Source organism: Scylla paramamosain, chromosome 35 (assembly GCF_035594125.1).
Source record: "Scylla paramamosain isolate STU-SP2022 chromosome 35, ASM3559412v1, whole genome shotgun sequence".
NCBI classification, from domain to species: Eukaryota; Metazoa; Arthropoda; class Malacostraca; order Decapoda; family Portunidae; genus Scylla; species Scylla paramamosain.
Genome location: NC_087185.1, coordinates 1545327 through 1572667, shown reverse-complemented (window position 1 = coordinate 1572667; position 27341 = coordinate 1545327). Strand labels below are relative to the sequence as shown.

The 27341-nt window shown below is 41.2% G+C and overlaps 1 protein-coding gene and 1 long non-coding RNA gene across 4 annotated transcripts in view; both read right to left on the bottom strand.

Annotated features, from left to right (window-relative positions):
* LOC135090538 (uncharacterized) overlaps positions 1 to 5535 on the bottom strand; it is a 34185-nt gene extending 28650 nt beyond the window's left edge. Inside the window, exon 1 of the long non-coding RNA XR_010262032.1 lies at positions 5303 to 5535. This is a non-coding gene — a long non-coding RNA (uncharacterized LOC135090538). The remainder of the gene's footprint in view (positions 1 to 5302) is intronic.
* Positions 5536 to 17274: 11739 nt separating this feature from the next.
* On the bottom strand, positions 17275 to 27083 carry LOC135090532 (uncharacterized). 3 transcript variants are annotated; one of them, XM_063987347.1, is made up of 4 exons: positions 25915 to 27083; positions 21404 to 22296; positions 20725 to 20869; positions 17275 to 20089 (listed from the first exon to the last, which is right to left on the bottom strand). In XM_063987347.1, exons 2-4 carry the CDS (start codon positions 22288 to 22290, stop codon positions 18086 to 18088), a joined length of 3036 nt encoding a protein of 1011 aa, XP_063843417.1. In that variant the 5' UTR covers positions 22291 to 22296; positions 25915 to 27083; the 3' UTR covers positions 17275 to 18085. The 3 variants fall into 3 exon arrangements, with proteins under 3 accessions (XP_063843417.1, XP_063843418.1, XP_063843416.1); XM_063987348.1 differs by lacking the exon at positions 25915 to 27083 and adding an exon at positions 24778 to 25136; XM_063987346.1 differs by lacking the exon at positions 25915 to 27083 and adding an exon at positions 23087 to 23899.
* Between the last annotated feature and the right edge of the window lie 258 nt (positions 27084 to 27341).

Here is a 27341-nt window from a genome sequence, read left to right as displayed (position 1 = left end):
CTGAAAAAACACTAGATATATAAATAAAACATCAAATAAATTAAAGTTAAATAATATGAGAACATCCGCAGCTTCCACAGTGGAGCTCTTGCAGTCATCAGCCTCTGTTTCTCACGCATTCTGCAGCCACAGGGAATCAGGGGTCAGGCTGGTGGCTTAGAGAGAGAGAGAGAGAGAGAGAGAGAGAGAGAGAGAGAGAGAGAGAGAGAGAGACGCGGGGGCTTGTGGGTAGCGAGGATCGGGTCTTTACTGTGTGCCAAGCCGATTAACTCCGCATGTGTATGTGTGTGTGTGTGTATGTGTGTGTGTGTGTGTGTGTGTGTGTGTGAATAGGCCAAGAACTCGAGCATCAGTTGAGTGTGCGTTAAAGGAGAGAGATGTAAAGTATGTGCAAAGCTTCTCTTAATTAGATGTCTGTTGAGGAATGAAGAACAAATATTATATAAAGTTTTGTGAGTTTGTAAATCTATGTATGTGTGTGTGTGTGTGTGTGTGTGTGTGTGTGTGTGTGTGTGTGTGTGTGTGTGTGTGTGTGTTTAGTTTTTAATAGTCTAGCTCTGATTGGGTTTATTTTTGTCACTAATCTATTCATTTTTTTATTCTTTTTTGTAGAAGTTATTTATAATGTATCTTTAAGAATGATGAAATGATAGGTGAACTTCAACATTCGTGTGTGTGTGTGTGTGTGTGTGTGTTTAGTTTTTGATAACCTAGTTCTATCAAGGCCACATATGTCAATTATCTATGTACTTAACTTTCGCGCTGATTACTACAGGCCATAATTAATTAAAAAGGTATTGTGAAGTGCATTTAGAGCCGGATACACTCTACATATGTTTAATCTGATAGTCTACCTCTTTCTAGCATTCCCTTCTCCTGTGGTTGCAATAACATTAAGTGCATTTAGATTTAGATCCCCTTTAAAGTTCAATTACGCTTCCAAACCCGACTGTGGAGCTTCGAATCCCACACCGAAGCTTTCATCACGATATTTTAGGTAACCAGTGATGTGCAGCTTTTTGTAATGTGCAATGCTCGTTACTAACTGCAACTAACCACTAACAACACGTGATTTGCGGTAAAAGCCATTTCAATTGGTTACTCCATATTCACAAATCCGGGGCTGGAAATTCTCTGCTGAAATGTACCGCATGACAAGAAGAATTTTTGCCGCCAAATATTACGAGTATATAGCTTTTGTCAGACGTGGGAGGTACTGCTAGCTAAATGAAATGGGGAAATGATGGCTGATAATGGTAGAATATAATGAGATGGGAGACTGATAGATAATGACGGAGAAATGGTGAAACACAGAGAAATGGTGGAACACAGAGAAAATGGTGGCAGGTGATGATAGAATAATGGTAGAAGATAATGATAGGAAAATGAAATGGAAAATAGTGATAGAAAGATGATGTGATGGAAAAAAAAAAAATGGAAATGTCGCAGGAAAGTGAATGATGGACAAATGACAGATATAAAGGAGATAAAATAATAATAAAAAAGAGATAATAAAAGAGGAGGGATTTTTACAGGCGTACAGACATCAAAAATTTTTACATATGTCGCTTTTTGAACTAAAATAAAATAATGTATTGAGAGCGGCGTGTATGATAGAAAAAAAAAAGAAAATAGCTGGTAGAATAATGATAGCAAGACAAGAGAACAAAAATTAGAAACAGGAATGAAATTACACACACACACACACACACACACACACACACACACATAATGATGATAATAATAATAATAATCAAATACAAACTTTTCTAACCGCAAAATAACATACTAAGCATTAAATTTTATACACACACAAAAAAAAAGTTAGTGCCTATATGAAAATAATAGTAGAAAATGATAATAATTTCACCACGACTATTGCTTACTGGAAATTAATATTCATTGGACAATAATTTAATAGACTCATCGCGCTAACACCAACACAGGATTGGCTATTAATTTTGTGGTTTGATGCAGAGAGAGAGAGAGAGAGAGAGAGAGAGAGAGAGAGAGAGAGAGAGAGAGAGAGAGAGAGAGAGGGTTGTCTAAAATACGAAAACATTAGTAAATTTCTCAAAATACATAGATAAATTTCCCAATTATATCTTAAAAAATTAACGAGAGACTGAATAGAAAATACCACAAAAAGATAGAAAAATATAACCAACCTCTACTACAAAGATAATTGAATTAACGCAGCCTACCCTAAAGTAAACCAATGTAACCTAATCTAACAAAAGAAAACGATCTAACAAAACTGCGTCTGCCAGAGATAGAAAACGTGAGCCACCCTTTACTAATAAGACAAACTAAACCAACTTAGCCTAACAATCTAATATAAACTTAATCTAAACTTAATTTAACTTAAAAAAAAAAATCTCATAACCCAGCGTCTCCCACAAACAGAAGAGAACCATCCTTAAGACTAACCTAGCCTAACTTAACCTAACCTAACCTAGCCTAACCTAAACTAAACCAATTTAACTTAACCTACAGAAAGAAAATCATCTCCCAGAACGACAGAAGAAGAGAACCACCCTTAAAAACAACACTAACCTAGCCTAACGTAAACTAAACTAACCTCTAAACTAAACAAAACAACCCCAACTTAATGTAACTAAAAAGTAACCTCTCAAAAGCCAGCGTCTCCCAGAAGGACATAAGAAGAGAGCCACTGGTAGCCTGCGCCTGTATGCCTCGACCCTCAGTAGGATAATGAACCAGGAACCCCTCAAGCTGCGCCAATAAAGGGAGGCAGCGGGTCCTTCTCGGGTTCCTCTTCCGTGCGGTACTTGGGCTGAGAGTCATTTCCAAAAATCTTCAGAATATTATGAGATTCCCAAGTAGCGTCCGGCCAATATTTCTTGCGATACAGATGAGAGAGTTTGGGAGGGAATGAGTGAAGGAGGAGCTGGAAGGAAAAGAACGGAGTGTTTGTGAGAGAATGGAGGGAAGAAAAGGGTAGGAAAGAAGTGTTAGGAGAGAAGAAAAGAAAGGGAGAGTTTGGGAAGGCACGGAGAGAGCGAAGGAAAAGAATTGAGTGTTTGGGAGGAAAAGAAAGAAAAATATGATAGAAAATAAGGGTTAGGAAGAAAGGAGGAAAGGAAGTGGGAGCTTGGGAGGGCGGGGAGGGAAGGAAGGGTCTAGGAAGGCAAGGAGATATTGGGAGGGAAAGGAAGGCAGGCAGGGAGGGAAGGAAAGACTAGGCTATCCTGAAGAGGTAGCTAAGTAGGAGGAAGAAGGAAAGGTAAGCAGATAGAGTGAGCTTGAAGATTTAAGAGGCTGTGTGAAATGAGATTTATCAGGAGGAGGAGGAGGAGGAGGAGGGAGGAAGTGCAGAACCCTTCAGGAAAAAATATGGAATTCGGAAGATAGATAGATACAGACAGACAGACATGAAATACATGATAAAAAGAAGGAAAACGGGAAATGAGACAACAATGCAAAGGAGAAAACGAGAAAAAAAAGAGTAACTGAAAAGAAACAAGTAAATTGAGAATGAGACAAACAAAATAAGTAAAATAAACAATTAGAAAGAAGAAAATAGAAGATAACTGTGAGGAAGAATCAACAACAACAACAACAACAACAACAACAACAACAAATATCGCCGGGGTACGACAGAGAGAGAGAGAGAGAGAGAGAGAGAGAGAGAGAGAGAGAGAGAGAGAGAGAGAGACAAAGGGAGCGAAAGAAGAATAAGCGGGGACATTGACAAAGCACTTCTTTCCCAGAGCCTAAAATTGACCCGAAGACCTTGCTAACAGATGACCGTGTGAGCCTGCAAGAGTACGATCTGTCCTTCTGTCCATCTGTCTGTATCTCTCTGCCTGTCTATCTGTCTGCGCGAATTTCTGACTCTTCTGAAGCCTATTGCCGGGTCTGCCTATCTGTCTTTTCTTTCTGTATCTTTATCTGTCTGTCTGTAGACTTTTCTCATCTCTGTGAATCTGTCTTTCGTTCGGTTCTCTTTCCTAGTCTGTCTGTCTGTCACTATGTAGCTATGTGTGTGCTTTTCTCCATCTTTTCTCTCTGTCTGTTCGTGTTTTTCTGTCTAGCTATGCGCCCATGTTTGTCTCTTTTGTCTGACTATCTGTCTGTTTGTCTGTCTATCTGTTTGTGTGGAAGTACATAGAGGCTGTGGGAGTAAACGTCTGTCTGTCTGTTTGCTGAATGTCTACCTGTCCCTGTCTATATATCCTTAATTTTGTTTGCCTCTATGTCTGTCTGTATGGCTGTCTTTTCCTTCCTTATGTGTGTGTGTGTGTGTGTGTGTTAGACTAGTGTGGTACAGATATTTGGGTACATCTCTCTCTCTCTCTCTCTCTCTCTCTCTCTCTCTCTCTCTCTCTCTCTCTCTCTCTCTCTCTCTCTCTCTCTCTCTCAGCCTCCAATCAACATCTATTTCACATCTCTTTTTAATCACACTTCCCATCGCCCTCGAAACATCGCTTGCAAGGGAGGGAACGACTCAGCTTCAGTCTTCCCTTTAGAGGCGAAAATCCTGCCAGTGAGGTAATGATGATGAGGCTGACGAAGGGGAGTAATTATGTGGGTCCCCGCGGCGTGAGGCGAGACCTGAGGGCGGGACGGGACGTGCTTGGGGAAGAGCAAGGCGAACGGGACTGCCTCTGATCGGGGACTTCAAAAGACGCCACTGAGAAAACCAGGGACGGGAGACGCAGCAGAGAGGGAGAGAACTATTGTAAATCTCATTGGTTGATTGATAAAAAATAGTGCTTCTTCTTTTTACAGTGAGGGAGAAAAGGATTTTGCAGTTTGAGGCGGAAAATTAATCATGTTTTACAATTTGAGTGAGAAAATAAACTATTTTCTTTTAGTTTGAAGGAAAAAAGTTAATTTTCCATTGTTCTATATCTGCTGTGCTTTCTTCTCCCATTTCCAAGTTGTTATTCAGTTACTGTAATCCGTCACCTGCCCGTCTATTCCAGTCCATCCAGGAAAAAACCAACGTCTGTTTATAGTTTACCTGTCGTGACCTCTTACCATTCTACAGTTGTTATTCAGTTATTACAATTGTCTACTTATCACATGCCCGTCTATTCCAGCCTAGCCCAGGAAAATTAACACTCATTATCAATATATAGTTTATCTGACGTGCCTTGTTTGAGAATTCTAACAACGCCATTCGATCAGTCCACTTCTCACCTCCCCCCCCTACATTCACCTCGCTTTGTTTACCTTCCTCCATGACCCAATACTCAATTTCAATCTTGTATTTCACCCATACCGACAAGCCTACTGCCTCTATCTCCTCTCTCCATCCTCAGAAGACCCTTACCTTGAAGAACCTCGCTCGTGTCTTGCCGTGAAGCGAAACACAAAAAAAAAAGGTAAAAAACGAACTGTAACGGGCACAGAAGCAAGCTACCCCTCTCTCTGCCTCCGCTAGTCTCCTTCTCCCGCTGCCACGTCACATATAAACGTTACAAATTTACAACGGCAACACTACCCAGCAACAATTGATGTGGGAGATATGACTGTCAAGTGGGAAAATAAGACCATGTAGTGCAAATTCCGTAATGATAATTAAGAATAAACAGACTATTCTAAAAGGAGTAATTTCCTAGATTTCTTAAGCTTTCAGGTTTTTATTTTTGCTATGTCTGTTTATGTTATTTATGTTATTCTTAATTATTATTACGGAATTTGCCCTAACTGGTCTTCTTTTGCCATTTGACAAAAATATTTCCCACATAAGTTGTTGTCGAGTAGTGTTGCCCTTTTAAATCTGTAATGTGCCGTGCCAGCGGGAGGGGAAGACTTGCGGAGACGGAGAGAGCTTGTTTCACTACGCTCGTTACAGTTTTTTTTTTTTTTTTCTGTGTTCTTTCGCTTCATGGCAGGACACGAGTGAGACTCTTCAAGGTAAGAATGTTATGACGGTGGAGAGAGGAGGTAGAGGCGGTAGGCTTGTCGGTATGGGTGAAATATAAGATTAAAATTGAGTACTGGGTTGTGGAGGAATGTAAACAGAACCACTGCCAATATATGATACGACATAAATGTAAGATAAACACATTGTTTTGTTTATTATAGGACGATTACTCTCACACAGTAATTTAAATCGACTTCGGTGTCCTGCAGTACTTCTCAAGATTAAGTGAATCCGTGCCTAGTCCACTTAGACCCCGATAATTTTAACCACGTAACCTTGAAAATAATACGAAAAACGTACTATAAAAGAGAGAAAAAGTGAGGAACAGGATGAATGGATTAGATAAACGAGTCAGGAAGAGAAGAGAAACTTAATTAGTAATAGAAAATCATTTGTGCTTCAGAAACAAAATAGCCTACCCTTTCTCTTTCTACTTGCCCTCTAGCTGTATTCTGTATCTTGCTGATAAAATGCACTAAAAGGAGGAGAAGGAGAAGGAGTAGGAGGAGGAGAAATACGAGTGAAAGATGGTTAAGAGATAACTGCCAGGTACGTACGAGTGATAAAGTCCAAGCTATTTCTGATGATTTACGTGTTAATAAAATAGACTGGGAATTGTAACGGATGGAAGCTGAGAGAGAGGCATTCGTGTGAATCAAGAAAGGGTGATCTGTAGTACTGTAGTAAGTTTATGCTTTGTTGTTGTTAAAGGAGTAAAAAATGTCCTTTCCTTAACTTAAATAGACGCTTCTCTCATTTCATATCTTTCACAATTCCCTAAGTTAAGGAAAGGACATTTATGATGGTATATATAAAATTACTCTTTCGTGATCGTTATAGAAGGAAAAAAGGACAATTTTCCACTAAACTTAGGAAAATATGAAAGATATGAATTAAGAATACCTATTAAAATCAAGGAAAGGGGATTTATTATATTGTATACAAAAATTATTCCTTCGTGCTTGCTGTAAAAATAAAAAATAATAGAATTCAGTTACCTCAGAGAATTATGATGAATATTAATTTAAGAGACGCGTTTATATAAGCCCAGGAAACTTGATTTATAATAGTATATGTAAAATTACTTTGTCCTGTGTGTTAAAGGAAGAAAAAGGGTAAATTTCAATTATTTCGTGGAATTATGTAAGAAAAGCGTCCATTTAAACCAGAGAAAGGTAATATACAATGCTACATATGTAAAACTCACTCCTTGGTTGTTAGAGGAGTAAAAAAAGGATAAGTTTTAATGATCCCCGTGACATTGGCAGTACTAATGAGTCGCTCTGCAAGGTGAGGATCCCGTTCTTTTCAATCCTGTCATCAATTTGGGCCTGGCGATGACTGTGTCTGCTTTGTTTGCCTATTGACGAGTCCCCTGTCAGACGTAATGAAGGCGACGGCTTGGGTTCACACACACACAACACACACACACACACACACACACACACACACACACACAAAGAAAGAGACAGACGTATAAAGACACAGATTTCAGACAGAAAGAAGACAGACTTAAGACAGACAGATTGACAGACAGACAGACAAGCGTGTACATAAACTTCTGACAGACTGACAGACAGGCGGGCAGACAGACATGCGTATTAAGAGACATCATAGACAAAGAGACAGACAGACAAGCAAACAAGCATTTAAAGAGACAAACAAGCAAACTAGATAGACTGACGGACAGACAAGCATATAAACACAGACAGACAATTAAACAGTACATCACATTAACCATACAATTAGACAGACAAGAAAGGAAAGACGACCTAAATAATTATATAGACTCAAATGACACTAACTATTCAATTAAAATGAAAACCACGCCACTAATTACTAATGGAATGTGCAGTGAGGCAGGTAAGAATGAAGAGAGGCTACCTGTGACGTGATCCAATTAACTGTACCTTCATGTATTCACTATAGAACTGCTAAATTAGGGAGATCTTACAAGTACATCAGACTGCACTCCCTCCCTCCAGCATTACTAGGTCCTCCCACCCACTCCCCTTTCAGTCTCTCCCTTTTGTTATTGTCTCCCTTACTCTTCATCAGTTCTCCCTATTACTCCTCTTTCAGTCTCTACCTTAATTCATTTCCTCCCTTACTCTTCATCGGTTCTCTTCCTGTTACTCCTCATTATATCATTGTCTTCCTTACTCTCTTCACTAATCCCATCTCTATTACTGTCTTTCTGTCTTTTTTGTCTCTCTTCTGTCATTCCCTTTCGTACTCTCTTCATCAAGCCTTTCTCTATTACTGTCTCCTGTTCTCTTTTTCACACTCTCAGTCTGCTGTCATTCTCTCTCGCTTACTCTCTTCACCAGTATCGCTATTACTACTCCATGTCCTTCAGTCTTCCCCTTTCAGTTTCTATCTCTCGTCTTCTGTCATTCTCTCTCTCTTTATTTTCTTTACCAGTTTCCTCTTTACTGTGTTCTTCTGTTCTCACTCTTTAAATCTCTGTTTCTCTTCTATCATTTCCTCTCTGTGTACTGTTCTACTGTTGCCTAATCCTCTCTCTCTCTCTCTCTCTCTCTCTCTCTCTCTCTCTCTCTCTCTCTCTCTCTCTCTCTCTCTCTCTCATTATATCATCTCTCTTTCACCTCCTCTCCTTCGTCTCCTCCTAGTCCAGTATTCTATCTTTCCTTACAGTCTCTATCCATATCATCCTTTTTTTCCGTTTATTTTCTTTCCCAATCTTCTTTCCCTGTCTGTTCCCTCTCTCTCTCTCTCTCCCCATTACATCATCTCCCTCTCCCCTTTCTCCCTTTCCCAGCCCAGCCTTCTGCTACTACTGCGGCCCGCGATACGTAAAGCTGATTAACTTCTTTGTCTGTGTTCCCCTGTTGGCAGAAAAAGGCCGTAATGACAGGGAGAATATAGCACGTGATGTTTTACTTTTATTTTAGCTAGTTTGATACGTGGAGCTTTTGGTAATACTGTGTGTGTGTGTGTGTGTGTGTGTGTGTGTGTGTGTGTGTGTGTGTGTGTGTGTGTGTGTATGTGAGGTGTGTTCTAAAATCTCTCTCTTTGTTTGTGTCTTTGTTTGTTTGTCTTGCTTTTCATTCACCGATTTTGAGGTTTTTAGTGTTTGTTTTCGTGTATGTGTGTGTGTGTGTGTGTGTGTGTGTGTGTGTGTGTGTGCGCGTGCGTATTTGGCAACGACTGTTAAACCCGCCTCCCTGCCTCCCCACCATCTCTCTCTCTCTCTCTCTCTCTCTCTCTCTCTCTCTCTCTCTCTCTCTCTCTCTCTCTCTCTCTCTCTCTCTCTCTCTGTTTAGTGCTATTTATGCTTGTTTGTTTGTTTGTTTGTATGTGTGTGTATGAGTCTATTTGGCAACCAAGACTGTCAGCCCCGCCTCCCTATCCTCTCTCTCTCTCTCTCTCTCTCTCTCTCTCTGGTATGAAACACACAGGAAGCAGTCACCTCTCTCTCTCTCCCTCTCCCTCCCTCCCTCTCTCTCTCTCTCTCCATAACTCGCGAGAGGGAGAGGAACCAAAAGATGCTGTCCATTACTCTCTAAACTGCTCTCCCTTCCTGTCTCCTCTCGTCTCAAATTTTCCTTCTTTTCCTCCTCCTCCTCCTCCTCCTCCTCTTCTTCCTCTTCCTCCTCCTCCTATTCCTTTCGTTGTACAGACTCGTTTTATTCTTCTTTCTTCTATCCTTCTTCGTCTCCTACTTCTGTATTCCCTATTTTATTATTTTTTTTTCCATTCCGTTCCCTTCTCTTCTTTCTCTTCCTCCTCCTTCCCTGCCTTCTTCTTTTCCTGTTTATTTTCTTCTTCATTCTGCTTCCTTTTTCCCCTCTTTCGTCTCCTTCTTTTCTTTCTGTTCCTCTTTCTTCACTGCCTCCTCCTCTCCTTCCTTTCCTTCTCCTTCTCATCTTTTTTGTTTCCTTCCTTCTACAAACTGACTTATTTTATTCGTTTTCCTTATTTCTTCCTTCGTCTTTACTTTTTTTTCGTTTTTTCCACCTCTATTTCGTTTCTTTCTCCTTTCTTCTCTTCCTCGTTCTTCTCTTCTCCGTCTCCTTCTACAGTTTCACTGTTCTTCTTTCTTTCTCATTTCATTACTTCTTTGCCAGTTGCCTGCTTATTTACTGTTTTTTATTCTTTATTATCATCATTTGCACTCTAAGATCTACGTAACATTGCCTCAAGTTAACGAAAGCGCTCACTGCCTCCATCATCTGAATGGTGTTGTGCTGGGGAGACAAGATCAAGATTAAGAGGCGCCCTGGCGTCACTTGATCTCAGTCCATCACAAGGAGAGAGCGCGGGGCATCTTTGGGGGCTTTGGCTAAATTTGTTGACGCTGCCTTGTGATAGGAGATAAGAGGTTGTTTTCAGTAGGCTGGGGTCTTCTTCTTCTTCTTCTTCGTCTTTTTTCTCTTCTTCCTCTTCTTCTTCTTCTTCTTCTTCTTCTTCTTTTTCGTCTTCTATTTCTTCGTTTTCGTCTTCTTCTTCTTCTTCTTCTTTTGTCGTCATCATCTTCCTCCTCCTCCTCTTGCCCCTCCTCCTCTTCCTTTCTCTTCCTCTTTTTTGGCACATGCTACCACAACAACAACCACCACCACCACCACCACCACCACCACCACCAGCGACACCTCAAACTCAATAAAACACGAAGAGGCAAAAGACAAAAACAGGACAGACAACCTTAAGACGAACGAAAATGAGGAGAGAATAGAGACGCAAGAGAGAGAGAGAGAGAGAGAGAGAGAGAGAGAGAGAGAGAGAGAGAGAGAGGAGAGGGAGAGAGGGAGAGGGGTTTCAAAGAGGATTATGGAAAGGATAAGACGTGAGGGGGGCAGGGGGGGAGCTCTTAGTCACCTTTGCACCTGCCATTAACCTGTCTGGGAAAATTTTTATCTTGATGCAGATGATCGAAGTGCAATCACCTGGCTCTTCCCGCCTCTCCTCTCCCATCACGTCTTCCCAGAGAGAGAGAGAGAGAGAGAGAGAGAGAGAGAGAGAGAGAGAGAGGGAAGGCGGGGGAGTAACATAAGCTTAGTTGCCGTATATCAAAACACACTCACTCATACATACTCTCATTTGCACTCACAATCACATATATAGTTAAATTGAACGCTGGAAATATTGAAATAGGCAAATGGAGGGATAAAAGAAGATAAGGACAAGTAGGAAAGCGAATGACGAAAGACAGGAGGTGGGGAAAAAAAAAGGGAAAGAGAAGAAGAGGAAATTAACGCGGAAAAGAAAGAAAAATAATGACCTAGAGAGAGAGAGAGAGAGAGAGAGAGAGAGAGAGAGAGAGAGAGAGAGAGAGTCCTTTCTGCATCAACATTCACAACTTTTTTCATTTCTTTTTCCTTTTACTTTTCAATTTCCCTCTTTTTCCTTTAATTTTCTCCTTTCCATACTTTTCTCCCTTCAGTCCTTCCTTAAGTATTATTCTAAATTTTCCTTTTCTGTTTTCCCTTTACCATTTACCTCCATTTTGCCGTCTGTTTTCTTCTCCCGTTACTTTTATTCCTCCCGTCAGTTCTTCCTTCGTCTGTACTCGCATCTCGCCTCCTTTGATGCCTCGCGCGTTGGTGAATCACGGCCTGTGCTTCTTAATAAATAATGTATCCTTTGAAGTGATAATCTGGGATACTGAGTGAGTGGCGGAGACAACTCTAGCGGTGGCGGTGGTGGCGATTTTTAAGTTTCTCCAGCATTCTGAGCACTCTACGCGTCACTCTCTCCGCGTCACACTAAGCCCGTCACGCTAATTCTTCTCACCGCAAGTAAATGGGGGGAAGCTGCAACACGCCATCCGGCCTACACGTGGCACGCCAGTAACTTTCACGAAACCCTGTTAAATTTTCACTAGAACCATGAAAGCACTCGAAAATTTGAACAACTTCCATGAGAGTCAGATAAACTATATCAGTAAAGCTCTGTAAATACTGGAAAACCCCAAGCATCTTTTTGTATAGTCAATTAAACTATCACGAAAACTCAATTCCCAACAACTTCTACTAGAGTCAAGTAAATTATCTCTAGAACTTTGAAAACACTTAAAAACTCTCTAATTTCCAATACTACCTACAAAACTATCCCTAGAACCATGAAAACCGCAAAAACTTTCACTAGAACCACGAAAACCTTGAAAACCCTTGTAACTCCCACTACGACCTCTTAAACTACCACTAGAACCACGAAAACCTTTGAAAAACTCCAACTTCCACTAGAACCGTGAAAACACCCTTGAAAAACCCCCGGTAACTTCTACTAGGACTGTGAAAACTCTCCTTGATAAACGCCAATAACTTCTACTACAGCGTGTTCTGAGTAACCGTGATAAGACCGTGGGATGTTTTGCGGATACAGTCACGAAGGTGCTGCCGATGACAAGCTTCTGGCGAGGGACGCGCGACTGAACCCAATGGAGCGAGGGAAGCTGATAAGGGGCGGGAATACATAGAGAGGCTGCTGGGTTGATATTTACTATATATATACCGAAGAAAAACTGTCTCAGCATGGCGGGATCTTGCAAGAGAGCGCAGATGAAGGAGAAGTGGAGAGATAGGAGAAAGAAGGGGGAAGAATGGATGGATAGCGTAAGAAAGGAGGGAAGAAGAAGAAGAAGGAGATGATAGAAGAAGAATGGGTGGGATCAGGGAACGGAGGAGAGAAAGAAAGGAAAGAATAGAAGGAGGACGAGGAGGAGGAGGAGGAAGATGAAGAGACTAGCTTAGGAATACACAGTCTCTCTCTCTCTCTCTCTCTCTCTCTCTCTCTCTCTCTCTCTCTCTCTCTCTCTCTCTCTCTCTCTCTCTCCTAATTATCTTCCTTCTCTTCTTCTTCGCCTCCCTCCTCCTCCTCCTCCTCCTCCTCGTAGCTCTTCCTCCATCTCCTCCCTCTTCTTGACAATTACGGGCCTCAACAAAAAACGGAAATACGTCCCTCCAAGGGTACACTATAATCTTCATATAAATTACGCTTTTAGGAGGCCGCGTCCTCCCTCCTTCGGCGCCTTCTGCATCCTAAAGCTCAGTGCTCTAGGACCTGTAGGCTGTATCGTGATATTTATTAGGATTTTATTTTGTATGTGTACTGTAGATATATGTTAGTGTATAATTTCAAGGGATATTCGCTCCCCGTCAACCCTTAGTTTCCCCGTTTCGCAGCTCACTATTGATGTGTTGCACCACCAGAAGGAACTGAACAAGAGAAGCTTTTCTGCAAACAAGCTCACCTCGAGAGAGAAGAAGAACGTGGAGGGAATTGATAGAGATGATAGTTACAGTGCAAGAGGTCATTAACAGCTGCTAAGTAGGAGTATTGACACAAATCTTTTAACAGCTCGTGTCTCAAAATTTTCTTCGCTATATATTCTAAACTGCATGTCCTCACAAAGTTATTAACCAGTTCTAATTGTGTGTTTTCCTAGAAAGAGAAAATTATAATGCAAAGAACTGTGCTTGAGATATACCAGTATGTGTCATAAAAAAAGAAAAACTAATATGTGTGAAGAAAGGAAAAATATATATATACTTTTTTTTACTTATATTAAAAAACTTGCCCAAAAAATTTCATAATGCCTGAAGGAAAAATGACTGACCACAGAGTTGTTTCGCATGTCTCAGAGAATCAAATATAAAAAAGGAAAAAAAATGTAATGAAAAGTATGGAAATTTAGTTACAGTGACATTTCCCAAAAATAAAAAAACTGATAAAAAAAAAATGTGCAAGCCAACTTAACAAAAAATAGGATAAACATTACACGTATGTCCACCTCACTTCTGTAAAACTTATAAACACATTGGATAAAAATTGTTTGGGGAGAAATTCTGACTTTTAAGCAAAGATTCAAAGCGCCTCGAGTTTGTGTTCCGAAGGGCTTTGCTGTTTCGCTCTCTCGCCCTCGCTCTCTCATCAGAACTGCTTTCGAAGGCCACAGAGATGACTAGCCGTGTCCTCATGGCTGTGTTGATTGCTAGATACGTTGTTATGATAGCAGGCGAATAGAAATGAGGTAAGAGAGCGTCCAGAGAGAGAGAGAGAGAGAGAGAGAGAGAGAGAGAGAGAGAGAGAGATTCAAGGGCCTGTCGCAAGCAAGGCCGTTGAAATATGACAGCGATGCGATTTTCTTTTTATTTTCATTTCCTTACTCCGCCTCCTCACTCTGTCTATGTGTGTGTGTGTGTGTGTGTGTGTGAAGTGCAGAGGTGGCAAGTGCTTTTTTTATTATCAAGGCACCAATGAAAATGGACTCAGGAAAGAGGAAAAGGAAAAGGAAGGAAAGAGGGAAAGAAGGAAGGAAGGAAGGAAGGAAGAGGATTAGTTTATTGAGTGATTGAAGCTTTAGTGGTGTTCTCTCTCTCTCTCTCTCTCTCTCTCTCTCTCTCTCTCTCTCTCTCTCTCTCTCTCTCTCTCTCTCTCTCTCTCTCTCTCTCTCTCTCTCTCTCTCCTCAGCACCATCACTTATTCAACTTACTCCTTCTTCTATTCACACACTTTTATTTTATCCCTCGGTCCTTCTTTCTCCCTCTCCTTCCCTTCGTCCTTTCCTTCCCTCCATCACCGCGTATCTTCCTTCGCGCGAGTCACGGAGGAGATACAAAGGTTGGGGGAAAAGAATGAAATATTTTGCTCTCTCTCTTAAGTTTCCATCGGCTTCGAAGTTCAAGCTGCTAAACATGATTTCTTGTCTTTCGTAATGGGGGAGTTTGGCCGCTCAGGAAGTGATAGAGGGGATATGATAGCGGCGGTGAGGAACGGTGGTGATAGTGGTGGTGGTGGTCGTGGTGGTGGTGGTGGTGGTGGTTCAAGGCTTTTGTTGTGTTCTTGTTGATTTCACTAACTTGTTTTCTTCCTTTTTTTATGTTTTTTTTTTTTTTTTGCTTTCTTTCTTTTTTTTCGTTGTTTTTTTTTCCTTTTCGTCTTCTTCTCTTGTGGTTTTGTATAGTATTGATGTTCTTGTTGTTGTTGTTCCTGTTCTCATTTTTTTTCGTTTTTTTTTTTCGTTGTTGTTGTTGCTGCTGCTGCTGCTGTAGTAGTAGTAGCAATAGTAGTAGTAGTAGTAGTAGTAGCAGTAGTAACAACAAAAACAACAACAACAACAATTATCTATCATATTTCTCTCGTTTTCCTATTTCCTCCTTCTCCTCCCCCTGCTTCTTCTCCTCCTCCTCCTCCTCCTCCTCCTCCTCCTCCTCCTCCTCCTCCTCCTCCTCCTCCTCCTCTTGGGCACACCCCTTCAAGATCTTTTTCACCTGGCTGCCTGGATCTTGCACCCTCCCTCGTATCCTTGCACGGGGCTGATGATCTTAATTCACGGCCATTCATCAGGCTCACGGGGGCCAAGAGCTGGGTGAATCTGACATCCCGTGAAGTCTTGCTGTCTGCCTGTGCGTAACGGAGGAGTTTACCTTAGTCTACTACGCTATAGAACCATAAAAAACGCTTCCACGCCGCATCTCTAGTTTGAAAAGGTTCTAGTTGAAGTGACTCTGGTTTCTAAGCGTGTTTATATGGTTTTAATGACAGATTTTTATAGTATTAGTAGGAGAAACATTCTTGAGAACTCGTTTAATTATGTCTGCCTTTGGAAAATTGCCATAGTGAAGTTATACGTTTTTTATGGGTTTTTTTTACAGTTTTAGTAACAGTTTAACAGGAACTTTAAACATTTAACAGGAGAAACACTCTTGAGAACCCGGCTAGTCATCTCTATGTCCTTTGTGATTAGCCACGGTGGGAGAGCAGAACAAACCAGGAACCGGACTTAAAGAATGTTGATCTAGCCAAGGTAGACTTCAATAGATGTATGAATGGAGAGAAGATTGATTGAAAGAGGAATATCAAATAACACATTAAGTAGTGGAAGGGTTGAGGAAGAAAAGTTTAAAAGGTAAGTGGACAAAGCAGAGTAGAGGGAGATAGCAGATATGAAACTAAGAAAATAGACATAGAGATAAGTAGAGAAACAGGGAGAGAGAGAGAGAGAGAGAGAGAGAGAGAGAGAGAGAGAGAGAGAGAGAGAGAGAGAGAGAGAGAGAGGAAAAGAGAAATAGTTGAGTTTATTCTTCAGTATTACAACGTTTTCTATGTTAGGAAGCAGCAGGGGTGGCTATTTCTCTCTCTCTCTCTCTCTCTCTCTCTCTCTCTCTCTCTCTCTCTCTCTCTCTCTCTCTCTCTCTCTCTCTCTCTGGCTTGGGTTCCAGTTCATTAATTATTTTGTACTCGACTATGCGCACAATTACAGTACAATATCACGAATCCAATTACAACTACTCCTTCATTTTGATTAATTTCTCTTACTAGATTTTTTTTTTCCCATGTATTTTGGTTGAGAATTCCAATACTCTCTTCAAGGTGGATAAGATGATTAGTGAGAATTAATTTGTAAGTGTTTTTGTTCAGGAGTCGTGATGAAATTAAAGATAAAGAACCACTTGTCACCCCGCGGCCAGTGCGTTTAACACTTTTGCTGTAATGCATCAGATGAATTCGTTTCCCCCTTAAACAGAAGCGTAATTAGTGGTCAGGAGTCACGGCACTTGGAAAATATTTTGTAAGCTCTGCACAATAATTGTTGACAGTGGAAGTGTAGGTTGACTTTCGGACAGTAGAGTAATCAGTGTTTGTAAAATGGGCCTTGCCGTGAACGTACTACACGGCCAGCTGTGCCATGTTGAAGACATTGTGGAGTGGTCCACGTGACTCCCTTTCCACAACAAGTATATGTGAAGGATGTGTGACGCGTAGCTTCCTCCCTCCTCCCCTACCAGCATCCCGTCTCAGAGAGAACGGAGCATTGCTAGGAAGACTCAACTGTATTGCAAGGCCTGCCATCTGGTAACGGGACACACACACACACACACACACACACACACACACACACACACACACACACACACACACACACACACAAATAGTAGAGCCATACCAGACACCATCGATATGATACTGCCATACAGGGCAGCACCACTATGGCATGTGCCATAGTGGACACCATTTGTGATCGATACACGCAGCGTCCGGGATGGCGTATACCGTAGTGGGACATGTTTGGGTATGCCAACTCTCTCGCCTGGTCATTAGGTACGTGTCTCATCAAGATGTGTGGAAGGAAGGCAGGGAAGGGAAGGGATGGAACACAAACGAGAACGAACGTTATTTACGGGGTACTGGATATATATATATATATATATATATATATATATATATATATATATATATATATATATATATATATATATATATATATATATATATATATATATATATATATATATATATATATATGGCATATACTATAGCGGAGGTGCCCGGCATGGCACTCTTCCTACTATTCACACACTAGAGGCAATATTGATGTGGTTTAGAGGAAGAAAATAATAAATGAAATTCTGTTTTACGGGGAGGTTTTATAAAGGAAAATCGTCATCTCTTGTACATGTAATTGTTGAACACACGACTATGTTATTATCTAATACTGTTCTGAGACATTACATTCAATAGGCGAAAACCTGATCTGACGTTACCCTAAGCGATATATCGGTAACTTAACGTATTACAACCATGAGAAGCACACGAATACGTAATAGGATTGACGTCACGTTACGTTTAGTCAATAAGTAGTACATGGTACAATTGTGGGACGTTTATGTACGACAGCGTTAATACTAAAAGTTCATGACATGTATTTCGTACCTCAGTACTCAGAAACGTACATGATACTTCAGCACAACGACTGGTACAGTGTACATACATAGTACATACATACACGCAAACACTAACATACATTTGTTACAAGATTACGGAAATAAGCGTATTCATTAATTCATTCTTTTTCCTTCCTCCTCTTTCTGTTTCTCCTTCCCTAGTTCTCAATCGGCTGACTTAAGTGAACCCAGAACTGCAAACTTAAACAACTTTGCAGAGATAAACTTAAATAGCTCCGTAGTGAATGTACAGCGATAACTTCAGTAATTCCGTAGCAGCGAACTCAAATAGCTCTTTGCTAGGCACCTCTGAAGCATGAAACTTAAGTAACTCCGTATCAAGTACCTCTGTAGCAGCAAGAGTTAATTCAGTACCAGCAAACTTAAAAAGCCTTGCATTAGGTATCCCGCAGCTTGAAACTTGGCTACGTGACACCATCTTCAGCTTCCCATCTTGCTAAACCTAACGCATTTCATTCATCGTCCTCAGTTTCCAGCCTCACACCTCGATCTCTGCTGTGGTGTGTGAGGGTTGGCTCCTGCTCGCGTCAAGAGAAGCAGAGTGCGCGCCCAATTCATTGAACCGCTGCGAGTTGGGCCTAGATTTGTAAACCCCCTCTAATGAAGCCGTGAATGCCTTAGATTTTCGTCGTACAGTGTAGTTCTCATGTTTCTTGAGGCATCTGGTCTTGATTGATAATTCCTCCCATACTTTTTTCTTGAGATCAAAGGCGACGAAGATAAACGCTCCCTGCAGCCCATTGGTGATGATAAAGAAGTACTCAAACACAATGTTCTTAGTGTGAATGGATATAAAGGCGAAGATCCAAGTCATACCCATAATCAGAGCGAGTTTGCAGTACAGAATCAGTCTCCCTCGATGCTTCCTTAAAGAGCCCATGGAGAATTTGCTTCGTAGGTTCTCTTTGCAGTTTGGTAACTCGAAAATCGACCCTCGGCTGACTCTCCTACCTGAAGAATCTACTGAGGTCTTTGAATTCCCTCCGCTGTATTTGCTAGACCCGTCACTCTTGCGTATAGTGGAGGACGCCATCTCGCCACTCTTAATCTGGGTGTAGATATTACGAACAGACACCATGTAGAGAATCAAGTTAGCTAGAATGACCATACCGGAGGGAAACGTGAAGAAAGTCACCAGACCCCACTTGTTATTAATCCAGCAAGTGTCCGTGCCAAAGTGAGGAGCTATAACGTAATCAGGCCAGACTTCATCCACTACCAGAGCCAACGTCACGCCCCCTAATGGCAAGATCCACGCGTAGAGAGAGTACTGGGTGAAGATCTTCCGCGATTTCGTGCGGTAACTGCTGGTATAGTAAAACGTTCTGAAGATGTCAATACTCATCACATTCATCCACAGAAAGGACACGCTGAGGAAGTAGTACATGAGAACACCCGACACGATGCAGGTGATATGGTTGAACTTCAGCTGGAAGAAGGTCAGGAACAGAAACTCCGCCATGAACAGGGATACAGTCATGGAGAAGAGGTTCATGCTTGGAATATTCCGTCTTTCGGGGAGCATGAGGAAGATTGCCATATGAGCTAATAAACACACAAGAGAGATAATGATAAGCACAGATGATAGGATATGCATGAATGGGGTCCAACGTTTCTTCTCATCACAAACTCTGATCAGCGACCCATTCAACTCATATTCCCCGAAGCGATAGAGGTGCCGTGTCTCATTCAAATAGATACTCTCGTTGGGGAAGGTAGTAAAGGCATTCTGGTCGTACTCCAACACATAGCAGGACGAGTTGAGGTACGACTGACTGTCATCTGATATCGTTGCATTGCTTCTTTCGCATTTCCCGTCTTGTAGAGTGAATAGAAACCCACAAGCGACATTTTCACAGCGACGATACAGCACGTCCCACACCTCATTGTCCTTGCAGTTCCCTCGCACCTCAAATAACTCTAGAAGGGACGGTGGCATATAAAACGGAGGGCCAGAACCTATTTTAAACAGCGAGAGGCACTGAATCTCGTCATGCGGTACGCCGTTACAAAGAGCGCAATCCCTGTTCTTATATACTGTATTCTCTGACTGCACGTAGTAATTATAAGCAGAGCATCTTGTTACGTTCTCCTCACTCGCCCAGTTCTTATGACACGTGTCGACTAACTCAGACTGACACCACCGGCCAATAGAGGGCGGGTAAGCGACATCCAGGAGACATTCAATAGTGTTCTCAGAGACGTCATTGAAAAGGGACCATCGTAGCTCCCCGGAGTGGTACATCATGTTCTCAAGATCACTGGTAACGTTCACAGTCCCAAGGCATGATACAGAAATCTCATACTTGTAAATTTCTATGTCGTTGTGGCAAAAAGCACAGAATATGTTGGCGTATCCGATACCGGTTGTCTTGGAGAATACCGGAATGTCCTCGAGGTAACTGGAAGATCCTTCACCCTCACACCGGTCCTTGAGGTTAGGCTCCGATCCCTCAGGGCACCAATTCACCATGAAGACAGACTGAGGAGGGAACATTGCAGTATTAGAAGATGAAATGGTTGAGTTTGGCTACATAGACTCTTAATGGACACGCAAATGGTAATATAAAAGAATAATATAAACGTTAAGAGTTATATATACGTGAACAACAACAATAAGAGCAATACAGTCGTTGAGAGCAATAGAAAAGAGCAGTGTAGACGTTGAGAGCAGTAGTTAGCCACGCATACACACAACCCTTTCCAGGCTGTCATCATCGTTTATGTTCAGAGTACCGTTGAAATAGTTTGCATTGATACACAGGAAAAGAAAGATTTTGTATTTCTCTGAATGCAGAAATATTAAAGCTACTGTAGTATAAATAAAGGTATTTTTCTGTAAGAGAGGATTTGTTCAAGGAAAACGAAAAAGAAAAAAAAAAGAAAAAGGGACTAATGAAGATACCAGTCCTAAGAGAGTATTGGCAGAAAGAAAATCTAAAATTACGAGAAGTCTTTTGAAACTTCCCTCTTTAAGTGACAGGCAGTAGGAAATAAGAATCAGGTAGAGAGTTCCAGAGTTGACCACATCTAGGAACTTTTAAATGATCGGGAAAAATTATCTGGGGGTAAGAAGGCTGAAAGTAATACAAATAGACATACCATTACCCAACTTACCCTGTGAAATCTGTAATGCCGGCCTGCAATGGGGGTCAGCAACATACAGGCCGGGCGTATGGCAGGGGCTGTGTAGCTGACGGGGACGTGGTCGTGGCAACAGTCCCCGTACAGGTAGCAATGGTCGTCACACATACACGGGAACCTGCAGCCAAGGAGGTGAAGTTTAGGTTAGGTTGTTAAAGTGTTGTTAAAATTAAAGTGTTAAATTGTGTAAGGAAGTATTACCTCTGTGAGTTTGTGAATAAGGGATGCAATGCTGGACTTGATAAGGTTATTAGTTGTAGCAGTGATAGTAGAATTAACAGTAGGTTTTTACTCCTAAGGGAAGCTGGTTAAGTACTGCAAATACTCTAAAAAGAAAGAAAAATGGCTTTCTTAGCTGACATCCTTCAGTACTTAATACAGACGAGATCCAACTATAAATAGATGAGTTTGATATATGGATTATTAGTTGTAGTAGTAGTAAAAATAATAATAGCTTTCTACTCTTAAGGGAAACTGGTTAAGCACAGCAAATACTCTAAAGACTAAGAAAAAAATGGCTTTCTTAACTAACATCCTTCAAAACTTAATACAGACGAGATCCAGCAATGGACACATCAATACTTAGTAATAGAGTTCTGGCAAGGATACCTACACTACCCACTCACTCATCACACACCCTAAAATCACTCACATGTGTCCTATATCAGTGTCCTGCGGGATATCTCGGGAGGAGCAGGAGGGCTTCACCAGACACTCCACCTCGTGCCTTGAACTCGTGGGTCCCGGCTTATACAAATGCTTCTTGTCGTTCCCCTCCTTACTGGGTGTTCGAGTGGCGCCAGACGTCCTTCTCTTCCTCACGTTCGCTCCTACTAGCCTGGTGTTGATTGTTTCTGTTGTATTTCCATCTATAAAACGTTTTCTTGAGTTTTTTCTTCTTCTTTCCCTTGTTATTTTTATGTTAATCTCATCTGCAAAATGTTCTCTTACGGTCTTCCGTCTTCTCTTCTTCATGACTTGTAATGTTGTTCCGTTTTCTCTCAGTGTACCCTCGTCTAGAAAACGTTCTTCTTCTGTCTTTTCTCTGCCAACACGAGGGACGTTCAAACCTCTTCCTTCCCTTATAACTTCCAATATTGTCCCGTTTTCTCTCAGTGTAACCTCGTCTAGAAAACGTTCTTCTTTTCTCTTTTCTCTGCCAACACGAGGGACATTCAAATCTCTTCTTTCCCTTATAACTTCTAGTGTTGTTCCGTTTTCCTTTAGTGTAGCCTCGTCAAGTAAACCTTCCCCCACTGTCTTCTCCTGACTGGACAGTACTGGAATATCAAGGCCGCCTCTTTGCTTCATGTCTTCCATCCATATTGTGTCCCTTGGCGTTGCCTCATCCAGTTCATTCCGTAAATAATCTTCCTGCGACGGCGTCTCTTCATCCCGTGGGTGACTAAATTCCTCTAAATTCGCAAGGTGGGAGAGATGTGAGGCTTTGGTAGGGAGACAGAACCAGGTGATGAGGTAACATAGGAGAGGCAAAACCGCCCGCCGCCTCTGCACCGCGTCTCTCCCTCCTCTGGCCATCCCGATCTGAAAGCATGAAAAAATGTGTTCATCCGAGGGTTAAGTTAGATTAGGTTTGAAAAAAAAGTTGAACACACACTCACACACACACACACACACACATTATCACCCCTTTCCTTCATACAAAGTACATCGTGCTATCAGACACGTACTGCGTAACACACACACACACACACACACACACACACACACATACACACGCACACGCACATTATCAGTCCTTTCCTTCATACTAAATAAGTCGTGCTAACAGACACGTACTGCGTAACAAACACACATACACACGCAACTGATACCTGAGTAAGCAAGATGAATTATTCATACTAACACAAAGCGAATAATAATCAGAAATTGAGGGTAAAAGAATACAAGAAAACTAATTGTAGTGAAAAAAATTAAAGAGGGAACTTGACTAAATTTAACATGCTAAGTATTATGTGAAAATGACATAAGACTAAACACAAATATAAAATGAATAACAATAGTGCGAAGTAAAAAAAAAAAAGGATACAGGAAATTATTGAATAAAACGAAAAACTTGAAATTAAAAATGAAAGAGAAAACATCGAATTGAGGAAAGAAAACTGACGTAAACAAGTGAATGAAAAGACTTGGCGAGCTGACTTCTGGAGAGAGAGAGAGAGAGAGAGAGAGAGAGAGTACACTAGAAACATTTTGCACATGAGTTTTGTTTCTTTTTCCACTTCCCAGAGAGAGAGAGAGAGAGAGAGAGAGAGCACAACGCCGCAACCCATCACACCGTCACAATTTTCGAGGCGAGGATGAAAATACGTACGTGTGAAGGTTGAAATTTGGTCGGTAATGGGAGAGTGTGTTTGCAGACTGTAAGAGTGATGGATGGGGCGGCCGATGGCTCTCCCTGGGGCTTATAGGAGAGCGTAATGGGTCGGGGAGAGGTAGGGAGAGGCATGTGAAAGAGAGAGAGAGAGAGCAAGAGTTCTAACCCATACTAAAATTAATTAAAGAGTCAAGGTTCCTCACACACACACACACACACACACACACACACACACACAGTTGACGCAGCAACCAGCTCATGACAACACTTCATTAACTGTGAGCTGATGGAAAATATGATGATAATGACTATTACGTGGTGCTAATGATGCCTGTGCGCCCCCGTTAACCCATCTGAGTGCTAATCACCTGTGCTTCTCATTACCAAGTGCTGAGGTGTTGTGAAGTTGTGAGTGCTTAGTTATTCTAGTGTTGGGTCTGAGTTTGAAAATGCTGGTGCGTCAGTATTCCAGTGGCGAGTCTAGTGATGGTGTATCCGTGCTTCCCTAGGTGCTAAAGTGCTGAGTTCCCTTACTGTCTAGTGCTGAGTCCATTGGGTTTTGGTGCTAGATTGTTGAGTGTATAGTACAGTTCATATTCTACAACACTTCTAGCCGCACCTACACTACATTCAACAGGCTCTGTATGGTTGAAGTTACACAGGTTTTTAAGGATGTTTTCATGGTTTTAGTGGCAGATTAACAAGATTTGTATGTTATTAACAGAGAAACACTCTTGACAACGCGGCTCATCATCTCTGTGATCCCGTTTTCTGAAATGCTCTCTCATCAAGATTATTTTTAAAGCTCACAGAAATGAAAAGTCATGTTTTCATGGGTGCTTTCTTCTATACATTATACTGGAATCATAAAACGCCTTGGAAAACCCCCAATAACTTCAATTACAGTCTGTTAATTGTGATGATATGAGACTTGGAAGCTACAATAGATTACGTTAAGCGAAGTCAGGTCAGGCTACGTTAGGCTACTTTAGGCTAATAAGCACGCTAGCTAGGATGGTTAAGCTTGGCAAGTTCAGGGTACATTTGTTCACGCTATGCTATATCAAGCTGGTTTAGACTCATCATCTCAGCGGGCGCTTCATCTTGCAAGGCCGTTCCCAGCTCGTCAGATTTAGGCGTGCTTGGCAACCCTCTCAACATTCGGTACAAAGGTAAAGCGTGTGTTTATCTCCACTGGATCCTGATTACTACAAGCAGTCACCTGGTGTCGCATTTCGTAAGCACTCCTCTTAAGACAGAGAGTCATGAGCGAAGATGTGTGTGTGTAGCACAAGTTTTCCTACCTACTATTAATGCAAGTTTCATTCTTTTTGTCAAAACACACACACACACACATACACACACAAATATGGTTTCTTCCTCAGAAGCAGCAATAGTAGTAGTAGTAGTAGTAGTAGTAGTAGTAGTAGTAGTAGTAACAGTAGCAGTAGTAATAGTAGTAGTAATAGTAGTAGTAGTAGTAGTAGTAGTAGTAACAGTTGTAGTAGTAGTAGTAGTAGTAGTAGTAGTAGTAGTAGTAGTAGTAGTAGTAGTAGTAGAAGTAGTAGTAGCAGCAGTATACATCTTGAAACATGAATGCACTTCCTCCACCTCCTGCTCTTCCTCTCTCTCTTCTTTGAAACATAACAAAAGTTGCTTACTTTCGAAAACCCAAACACTTAAAATACCTCTCACTCGCTTCCTCCCTTCTTGCATCCCTCTCTCAGCATGACTGCCCACCTGCCTCACCGCACAAGCTGGTAACACACTTCCACACACTCATACACAAGGTGCGTATAAGAGGTGTGACTAGCATGCATTCATTCCTTTGTAGAGATGATTACTCAACCTCTTAAAATGCTCGGTTGGTCATGGATGGTTTTTCATTGTATCTTGGGGTATTCATTGTATCTTTGGGTGTGGGTTTGATGTAGTGTGCGATTCTGTGCATTTTTCGTCATCTGTAGTGTAGTTTTGCATTTTTTTTTTTTTTTTTTGTGTGTGTGTATGTATGATGGTGTATTTTTATCAAGTTAGGAGTACGGTTTTTTCTACGTATGTTTTGTGTAAAGTATGTGTATCATTTATTATATTGAAGATTTTTTTTATTTCATTTATTTACTTTCACGTTTTTTTTTTTTCATATATATATTGTAAGTAGTTTTGCTAAGTATGTTTTGTATAAAGTACGTGTATTATTAACTGTACTGAAGCTGATGCATTTTTTTTCGTATAAGCTTATTTTTCATGCGTATTTTCCAGAGAATAATATATTAGCATATATTTACAGTTCTCACATTTACAATAAGACACTTAACACTGATATAACAAGTAATCTAAACTCATCCATTCATCCATCCAACTAAAATTAAAATGAATAACAAGCTAACCACAAAAACCCACATTAATTCACCACATTTCGCTTGTCCTCTGAATAACTGTGGTGGGGTAGTGAAGGTGACAGCAGTGGTGATGGTGGCGGTGAGACACTGGTGATGTAATGAAGTAATGAAGAGAGACTGGCGTATCGTAGCTGTCAGATGAGGGAGATGAAGAGAAGTAGGAGGAGGAGGAGGAGGAGGAGGAGGAAGAGGAGAAGGAGGAGGAGGAGGGGGAGATAACAATAGAAACCGGATACCAGTAAGGACCGTGACACTATGATAACACCTTACTCTCTCTACAGGTATTCAACACCAAACAGGTAGCACCACGCAACACCACAAAGCACCACACAACACCATACAGGTACTACATAACACCACAAACCACCACAGAACATACACAACACCACAAACACCACAAATCACCACACACAAGCAACCCACCACACGCGTTCTGTCAGTGGTGATGATGGTGGTGGTGGTGAAGACGTTTACAGTTCAATGTGGTTGGTGTTGAGCCTTGACAGTCATCTTCATGTGTTGGGTGGCTACCTGAACTGGATTTCCCATTTCTGTTGTTTTTCTGGCTTGTTATGTAAGTCTGCTATGTAAGGATCAATTTTTATCCTTTAATTCTTTGCTGAGGTCAGGCTTTCACTTCTGTTGGTTTTGGTGAGAGGGAAACACTTCACATTCAGCGTTTCTCGGAGTTATTTTCATTCTTTTATTGTCTGGATGCGTGAAAGTTCTCAAAATGTTTCGTTTTTGTTCATTGCTGCCACATATTCACTTCTGTTGGTTTTGGTGAGAGAGGAACACTTCACATTCAGCGTTTCTCGGACTTATTTTCATTTTCATTTTTTTTTTTTTTTTTTTTTTACTGTCTGGATGCGTGAAAGTTCTCAAAATGTTTCCTTTTTGTTCACTGTTGTCACATATATTCACTTCTGACGATTTTAGTGAAAGAGAGACATCCCATAATCGGTATTTCTCTCTTTAATATTTTTTTTTTCTGTCTAAACGCATGAAAGACTTGACATTGTTCGTTCTTGTTCACTATCACTTTTTGGGTTCATTTGACTTATAAAACAATTTAGGTCAGTGTTCCGTGTTGTTATTATTATTCTTGTTGCCTCTGTGCACTGGAGACGTAAAAGGAAATCATTCCCGTTCATTCATTGATCCATAGGATAACATTTTCACTTGAGGCAACTTTAGTGACAGAAAACAATGAACAGTCACATATTCAGTTTCATTTTCGCATTGTAGTTCGTGTATTCCGCTCATACCAATCATCACTGTTTACTGTATGCACTGGAGATAATATAGATTCCCCTCTTGTTTAGCAACCACCCCTTGCACTGAGTTTCTCTTCTCACATCAACTTTAGCGAGAAAAAACAGGAAAAAGTCACATATTCCGGTTGTTTCTCCTTTAAACTCATTTATATTTACACTGACACCAATTATTCACAACTATGAGGCAGGAATCACGGGTTTGAATAGCGAAAGGAATTGGAGACCGCGTGTAGTAAGTGAACCAGCTGAGGCGGGGCGACGCACAGACTCCCATGCTCTCCCGCCAGTTGACCGTGCCTCCCTCGCCTCGCCTGGCACCGACAATCGGGCCAAGTTATCGCACCCTTCAAACAGCAATTATCTTACAACTAGACCGATATAGACAGGATGTAAAGCTGGACAGAGTGTTGCAATCTATCATGAGTCACTGAGATTATGTGATAGAATGTACATTGATTGTAGTGTATGATTCAGAGAGAAAAATAATGTTGATTACGTCTGTGTAATGAGATAAGAAAAATGTGCTCGTATCTTGAATGAAATGGTGTAGTAAGGATGGGGAGTTTTACTGAA

Bases quoted from the DNA above. Each gene is read 5' to 3' on its own strand.
- LOC135090532 (XM_063987346.1), bottom strand. From the start codon at position 23,221: ATGCCTCTCCCTACCTCTCCCCGACCCATTACGCTCTCCTATAAGCCC. The intron at 22,297-23,086 runs GTACGTATTTTC...TCATGCTTTCAG, and splicing joins CCAAATTTCAACCTTCACAC to ATCGGGATGGCCAGAGGAGG. The intron at 20,090-20,724 runs GTAAGTTGGGTA...TTCCCTCCTCAG, and splicing joins GGCATTACAGATTTCACAGG to TCTGTCTTCATGGTGAATTG.